Raw genomic sequence first — 8,459 nt, 5'->3', positions numbered from 1 at the left:
ATTGTAGGGAAGTGAGTGGGTTCTCATATCTAAGAGTGCTTAGGTAGAAATTGCACGGGTAGGGATTAGGTGAGAAAAACTGTAACTTGTTGAAGTATACGGAGAGTCTTTGAACTGATTCTATTTTAGTGAATTTCCTTCCTGGCTTGGTAGCCCTCAGATGTAGGTGAGTTGGACCGAACTGGGTTAACAATTGCTTGTGTATCTTGCATTACTATTCTCTATCTTTATCCTGTTTGCATTATTCAGATATTAGTGTCGCGACATTACCTTCGACATCTCATATCTGATACCAGAATTTTAGTTAATTTCAAAATGTGTTTACCCTTAATTCACTTATGAACATGGAGTCAACATTCACTACCTCGCCAGATAAATGATCCAATTTCGTGTAGGTATAGGCCATCACCGATCTCAATGTCCTTCTTGCGAGAATGAGGAAAGATCAAATCAAAATTACAACATAGTCTCTAGATGTGGCACTACATGAGCTATCACTAGCTTTACTATAATTTTTGTTTCACGCATTTCCCTCTCAATTAAGTCGTAGTCAACAGTCTTATATGACATCCTCGAGTTCTCAATACATTGAGACCATAATGCATATCTTTCATAGTTGTTATATGGTTCAACCACATTTCCATTCTCGTCCAACTCTCTTAGAAAAATCATGTTTGAAGAATGGGGAATACAAATGAGGAAAAGTGAAGAGAGTAATACCTGCATAAAGGTGGTGTCGTAGGTAAACATTGAGCTTGCAATAAGGAGCAATGAAGATGGTACGCTTAAGTGAAATGTGTACAGATAACGAGCGATGAAGATGTTGAGTGTTTTGTCCAAGATTTATAGAAGAAGACATAAAGCTAGTGGTTCTCGAGCCAAACACCCATCATGGCTTTGTTAGAACATCAAAGGAAATGTTTCCACCCATGGGCTCAACTAAGGGTTTAGATCAAATAGTCTTTCCCAAGGAATTTGATTTAATCATGGTCGCTTAATGGAAGAACCAAAAGGCGTTGACACAAAATTGTTTGATTGAGAGTATGATTTGTCTTCAAGATAATACAATTGTGATTAACCTAACCCCAAACATACAAAAGTGGACGATTATTCTGAATTACACCACCTCTAAAACAATTTATCCCTTACATGCCTCATTCTTAGAAGGGTTGTGGACTGTCATATTTCTCCTTAATCACTTTGCCCTTACATGCCTCTTGTTTAGGGACCATGGACCATTACGTTTTTCCATAACAACTTTGTCCTTACAAACCTCGTGCTTAGAAATTGCGGACTGTTATATTTTTCTTTAATCACTTTGACTTTACAGGCTCCATGCATAAGGGTTGTGAAGTGTTATAAATGTTGTAGCCCTAACCCATACAATATAGATAATTTTACCAAATTCTAAGATAATCCCAGAAGTAAGTTATCCACCATGCTACCGGATAAAATAGAGTTGTACTGGTCATGATTAAGAAAATATATAATCTCAATATTTATGGGTCACAAAAAAAAATATATACATATATATATATATATATATATATATATATATATATATATATATATATATATATATATATATATATATATATATATATATATATATATATATATATATATATATATATATATATATATATATATATATATATATATATATATATATGTGTGTGTGTGTAAAAGTCCGTCTTCTTGATAATTATGGAAATATGGCTGGCAATGGGGTAGTGAAGATATATATGGATCAAAGAAATCCATTTCGAGTGCAAAATACACAAAGACAAACATAAAGTAACCAGTATTATAAATTGTTTAGATGATATTCAAAGGGTCACTTTAATCTTCATATGAGAATTGGGACCTTCATAAATTCTAATGGTCTGTTTTTTAATGCCTTTTCCTATCAGAATATGATTTTTATGGTCCCCTGGCCAAATTATATTACTACATTTTTACTCCAAAAAGGCATAAGAAACAATATATCTCCTAAAAGATAATAATTTATAGAACACATAAATAGATGGATACATATAATCAAATACATAACATAACTTTTACAATATCTAATATATTATTAACTAATCAATAATATCTAAATAAAGAATAAAATTTTAGCAACTTTTTTCTAAAAATAACTCAACTAACTAGCTAGCAATATGCAAGATATACAAATTAATTATGACAATGAGCTATAAGAATTCTCAACCCAAACAAACAAAAATAAACATCAATCCCTTCACCAACTACCAATATTTCCTACTATTAGTTAATGGATATAATGGGAATCACACATTATATATATATATATATATATATAACAATATTTAAGCACATTTTTTTCTCAAATGGGAGAGGAACCTCCATAACCAAGAAGAGTCCATTTTTTTTCTAAACCCTAAAAACATTTGCATGATATCATTTTCACATCACTCATGCAAGTGGCTTGGCCTTAAGAGCTTTCCAGCTATGTTCAATATCTTCAGCAATTCTCTTTGCATCAATAGATGAACCAAGTAAGCCACGTTTGGTGAAACCAACAGCATATAATCCTTTTTCACCTTTCCATCCATTTGGGAATGGTTTCCTTGGAAAACCATCTTTCTCACTAAACATGTCACTTCCCTAATCACAAAAAATTTCAATCCATATCAATATATACACAAAAATCATAATATTAAAACTTGAGTATATTTATATTCTTATATTTACTACACTCTCACTTAAAGGTGACAAATAGACAAACTCGTTGCATTTAATTTTGTTTCACAACAGTTCTCAAATATGCGGAGTAAAATGGAATAGACATTATTGAAAGAACAAGAATAAAAATTTTGTCTCGCCCTAAAAAAAAGGGTGCGGCAGTCACACAGACCCTTCACCCTTAAAAACTAAAAAATGTACAATAATATTATCAAATGTTCACACTTGCAAAAGTATGTAAAAATGGAACGGAGCGAATTTGACATATTAACATATACAGGTCTAAACTTTAACCGCTCCACAAAATAATAAATACAGAACAGACATGTTTGGTGGATCGGATCCGTTTTAACACTTTTATTCTCACTTGCATGCATATCATTATTGAAATTAGTGTGAAATTCGAAATAACTGTTAAGGGAAGCACCTTTAACCAAGAGGGCACATTGCTTTTGTAACCAGTAGCTAAAATGATTGCATCAAAGTTCTCTACTTTTCCATCAACAAACTCCACTGCATTATGTGCTAGTCGTTTAATTCCTTTGCAGACCTAAACAAATATTAAACAGTATTAGACAAGTGTAAAACTGATTATGAATTATTTTAAATATTATAAAGAGAATGTTACCTTAATTTTGCCAGTTTTGATTTGAGCTACTGTCCCAACATCTAAAACTGGTGTTTTTCCATACAAATTCTTAAGCTCTAAAGGACCAATTTTTGGCCTTTGAATTCCATATTGAGATGTGTCACCAAGTATGAAATATGACATTAGAAGTAAAAATTGATCCACAAAATGTACTGAGAACCATTTAAGTAACCACATAGATAAACCAAAAGTTGATTTTCCAAATATTTGTTGTGGCAAGATATGTACCTGCAAAAATCAAAAGAAAAAAAATCAATTAAATAAAAAAATGCTTTAAGAACCTTTTTAGGAAATTGTAGTGACTAGATTAATTATGATTATAGTATTTTCATTCTTTTAGTTATGATTGACACAATGGTTTTTTGCAGAGAAAAGATTTGTTTTCATTCTTTAAGTTCATACTGTATAACTTATTATTCTATGATTTTTAGATGCTGACATTTTTTGCGCATGCAAACAGATTCCAATGAAAGGGAGAGAACAAACGATGGCACAAACTCCTTTGGGACTTTTTTTTTCTTCTTTAATCTATCCCTCTCCAATTTCCACTTTTGTTCCAAAAAAAAAAAGATTTTATATACTCGTTCTTAATTTAAAAAACAGCAACAAATAATTAAATGTATTTAATCTAAATTTAATACTTCTTTTTAAAATAGATGTATAATGTTAAGGCTCATTAAAAAACAAGGAAATTAAAAAAATAATTATTAATAAAAATATTATTATTTATTAATAAAATTATATTAATTTTAAAAAATTAATCCTCAATTCGATCACTATTACAAATAAAAATGTATGAGTGATCATATGAAATTAGAATAATTTAAAAGAATAATTTAAAAGAATAAGTACTAACTATCACCTCAAATACGAACATGATTATTTTTAAATTAGATGAGTTTAAAAGAATTAAAACTCTATTAATGTATCTATTTTATATATAGATTAAATACTTCAATCGTTTTATGAATTAAAAAAAAGTTTTTACTTATAATAATGATAGGGGGAAATACTAATTAACAATTTAAAAATTTAATCTATTAGGTTTTTTAAAAGAAATTAGCTATGAACAAAGAGAATTACATGAAAATGTAAAATTGAAAAAACTAAATATTACTATATATATAAATAAATAAATATTAAAATAAAGAGAAATTAAAAGAAAAATTTAGTATTAGTTAAAGTTAATGCACACTTAAAAATGGAAGTAATAGTTTTTGGTTTTGATTTTGATTTTTTTAATAGTTTAAATATTGATTGAAGATGTTTAGAGTGATGAATGTGTTGAAAATAAAGTAAAAACTCACCGTATCTCTAACAACTAAGGAAGGATGAGCATTATGGTTGCAAAGATCTAAACACACCTCCATGCCTGAATTTCCACACCCCACCACCAAAACATTCTTCCCACAAAACATGCTTCCACTTTTATACAAACTAGTATGCAAAATAGGTCCTTGAAATTGTTCCATCCCTTCAATTGATGGCATAACTTCCTCAGCATTTTCACCACTAGCAACAATCAACCATTGACAAACATACTCAATAACAATACACTTTTTCATAATAATTTCTTGAGTCTTCACTCTCCAAACTCCACAAGTAAGATCAAATTCAGCATTCACAACTTGTTTACCAAAAATAGGATTAATATCAAAGTGATTAGCATAGGCTTTTAAGTAAGATAAAAATTGTTGCTTTGTTGGATATGATGGTAACCCTTTTGGAAATGGCATAAGAGGTAATTGACAAAATTGTTTTGGAAGATGAAGCTTTAATCTATCATAGGTTTTGAGTTGCCACATTGAAGCTAAACAATTTGCTCTTTCAAGGATTAAGCTTTGAATTCCTTTTTGTTTAAGACATGCTGCTGCTGCTAATCCTGATGGACCAGCTCCTACTATAATTGGTCCTTGAACCAATATTGAAGTTACCATTTTGTCCTTCTTTTGATGATCATGTACCATTTTGCATTCTAGTTCCTTTAAGTAGTTCATGAGCATGAATAGAACAAAAAAATTTTTTTTTTTTAAAGATGGAGTAAAGGGTAGGTAAAAAAATTTCAAAAAATTGAAACTTTAGGAGAATTATGTCAAAGTGATGACATGAAAGAAACTCAATGAATTTTAACCTTTTGAAAAAAAAATTAAGATGATGAGACAATGAATGTTTTTTTTTTGTTGGTGAAATTGGGTTATGCTCAATGAAAGAAGAAGAGAGAAGTGAGAGAGTATGGGAGCTACAATCTTTAAAGAGAGTGAGAAAGTTGAGGAATAAAGATGTGTTATTCACAAGGGATTTGTATTAGGGTAGTGGCTTTTATATAGAGAGAAAGATTCTATAAAGTGAGAGAGGGTCAATTTTATATGAGAAGTAAATTGTCTTAATCAAAATTAAAAAACATATTAATCGACACATTATAGTTAGTTTAGCAAGTGTAAAATAAGTATGAATATAATTGTTACTTGGACATATATTAGATACGTGTGATTGTCCACTATTTTAAAAAACGTCTTTGAAAACAAGTTTTTTACATAAGACGCATATAAATTTATTGGTTGAATTTCTTACTACTATTTTATCTCAATTATTTTTAAATTATAAATTATCTTGTTGTGTATTTTATATAGTGTTGGAAATGTTATTTTATTTTATAATTCAAATAACAATTTTCTAATTATTTTTAACTTCAAATTATAAATATTTCTTTTTTAAAAAGATATTCAAGTTGAATAACATATAAAACAATTAAAATCAGTAAAAGATAAACAAGGATAATATATTTTTTTTATCAAATTGAATAAGAATATAAATATAATGAACCATAAACAAAATTGAGCCTACATTATCTATGGTTTTAATTGTAATTTAAAAATACGTGCATTCATAAAATAAAATTATTCATGTACACTTTTTTTACATTTTAATGTTGGGAGATATTACAAATTTATCATTAATGAAACTTTATTAGTTCTTTTATTTTTTCCTCTTCACAATTTGCAAAAGTAAAAATCAAAACATCTAAATCTTATTCTAAATTTTTAGTGATTAAAACAAATAAATAGAAAATAAATTCAGAAATAGGTTTTGTAAAATTATATAACAAAATAAGTTTTATAAAATTAAATTATAAATTTTATTAATTTTAAATTTAACAACTAAAAATTTAATACAATTTTATTAGTTTTATGACAGTTAAAAGTATATATCGTTAACTATTATAAAATGTTAAACTTTTAAATTTTAAGCAACAACTTTTAAGTACCACATCATTCAATTTGTGCCACAGCACAAATTAATTGTTCATTAGCATTTTCTTTTATATAAGCTTTTTCTTCTCTTGTTTCATCCTCTCATAAATTACATTCAAATACGACTAATGTTAACAACAAATGATTATTATTACAGTCATTTTATTATGAAAGATGAAAAATGGGGAAAATAAGAAAGAGCTTCATTAACTTTGAATTAACTCTGAATATGAGAGTACATGATTATTTATCTTACAAGCTAGTGACCATATAAGGTATTATGATCAAGCATTATTTTCAAACTAATTTAACAAACCAAAATCAATTATTTATACAGTTGTCAAAAGGTAGTTAACATGTATATTCTTTTTTATTTGGCTCTCAAGCTTTCTTCTCATTGTTGTTTGTGTTTTAAAAAATGTCTTCATCTTGTAACATGTTCCAACAAGGTGATGTTTCTCAAGCTTCATTATCTTGGATTGAAAGATATTGAAAGATTGAAGCAATAATGATTTTGTGAAAAAGTATACCAATTATTTTTAAGATTATCCAAAATATGTTGAATCTTTAAATCAATGGATGTTGTATACATACTTGTATGTTATCCACATGAAAACCATTCTAGCATATGCATATCATTTTCCCAAAATAAACATAAAAACTTTCATCATCACACATTTCATATAGTCAACTAGCTGATTATCCGACACATGTTTTGAACTAGAAACATGTCTCAAATTATGAACGAACTTTAGTGAGGCCATGAATTATTGAGGGAAAAGGTCAACAAGCTGAAAACTCAAATGAGTCTTGTTATGGAAATCCTGCAAGCATTATCGAGAAAGGAAGGCAATCCCACATCATTTGTCGTAGCATAAATGATCACTCATTTGCATCTGTGTCTTATCACCTCGTGTCATGGGCTGCCTCACAGATGTCATCCACAACCAGGACTTTCAAGGCTTCCCTATCAACAGTAAGCGAGGTTATGCTTAACAAGGTCAACAAAGATCAAGGAGGCTAGAGAAACAGTTTAACCCAGTTCCTATGCCTTATGGACAACTACTCCCTCATTTTCTCCAAGGCTCATTAGAGCAGTTAAGGGATCTGAAGCCTCCTCCAACACCTCCTCCTCCAGGCTATGATGTGAATTCCAAATGTGTATTTCACTCAGCGGCACCCTATACACAGTTGAGAATTGCATAGCTCTGAATTTTAATGTACAAGACCTGATTGATTTAAAGGTTATCACGTTCACACCAAACAGACTGAACATACTGAACAATCGCATGCCCCCTCATGCGGGCACAACTGCAATGCCATAACCAGTGCAAGGGGAAGCAAGGATAGATCCAAAGAGGTTGCGTCTGTTAGAAGAATCTAAGGGGGAACCTCCTTAGGGACTATCACATCAACTTCTACAAGCATGATGACCCCAACCTGTGGGTGGATAAAAGGCTAATCACGTCGGCGATCATTAGATTGTTCAATCATTTTAATTTGTAATCTTTTTTGTTTATTAAGTAATATTCACTTGTAAAACTTGTTTGCTTTCAAATGATAATAATAATGAAATGAGTATGCATGTTTTGAATCAATTCATTTGTGTTCACTCATATTTTATTCATTTGTGTCAAACCATTATTTAGGCAAAAATCAAAAGGAGAATGATGAAATCGAAATACACCAAACCATCGATAATATGCTTTTGAATAAAACCTTGTTGACGATGTAAGACATTGTTTCAATAAACACCGAAATTATAAAAAGAATATAATCCCTAGTTAACCCCTTTGAGCCTAGGAGTATGAGTTTATTTTTGTATGAAAAAACCCTCAATCTTAACCAGGGAC

The 8,459-nt window shown here is 29.5% G+C and overlaps 1 protein-coding gene across 1 annotated transcript; it reads right to left on the bottom strand.

The window, feature by feature from the left end:
• Positions 1–2,178: 2,178 nt before the first annotated feature.
• LOC127116565 (indole-3-pyruvate monooxygenase YUCCA2) lies at positions 2,179–5,662 on the bottom strand. Its single transcript, XM_051047386.1, has 4 exons — positions 4,663–5,662; positions 3,335–3,583; positions 3,134–3,256; positions 2,179–2,628 (listed from the first exon to the last, which is right to left on the bottom strand). Exons 1-4 carry the CDS (start codon positions 5,356–5,358, stop codon positions 2,437–2,439), a joined length of 1,260 nt encoding a protein of 419 aa, XP_050903343.1. The 5' UTR covers positions 5,359–5,662; the 3' UTR covers positions 2,179–2,436.
• Positions 5,663–8,459: the final 2,797 nt, after the last annotated feature.

The sequence above is a fragment of the Lathyrus oleraceus genome, chromosome 1, assembly GCF_024323335.1.
Source record: "Lathyrus oleraceus cultivar Zhongwan6 chromosome 1, CAAS_Psat_ZW6_1.0, whole genome shotgun sequence".
Lineage (NCBI taxonomy): Eukaryota > Viridiplantae > Streptophyta > Magnoliopsida > Fabales > Fabaceae > Lathyrus > Lathyrus oleraceus.
The sequence above is the reverse complement of the archived record's forward strand: the minus strand, read 5'-3'. Positions and strand labels throughout refer to the sequence as shown.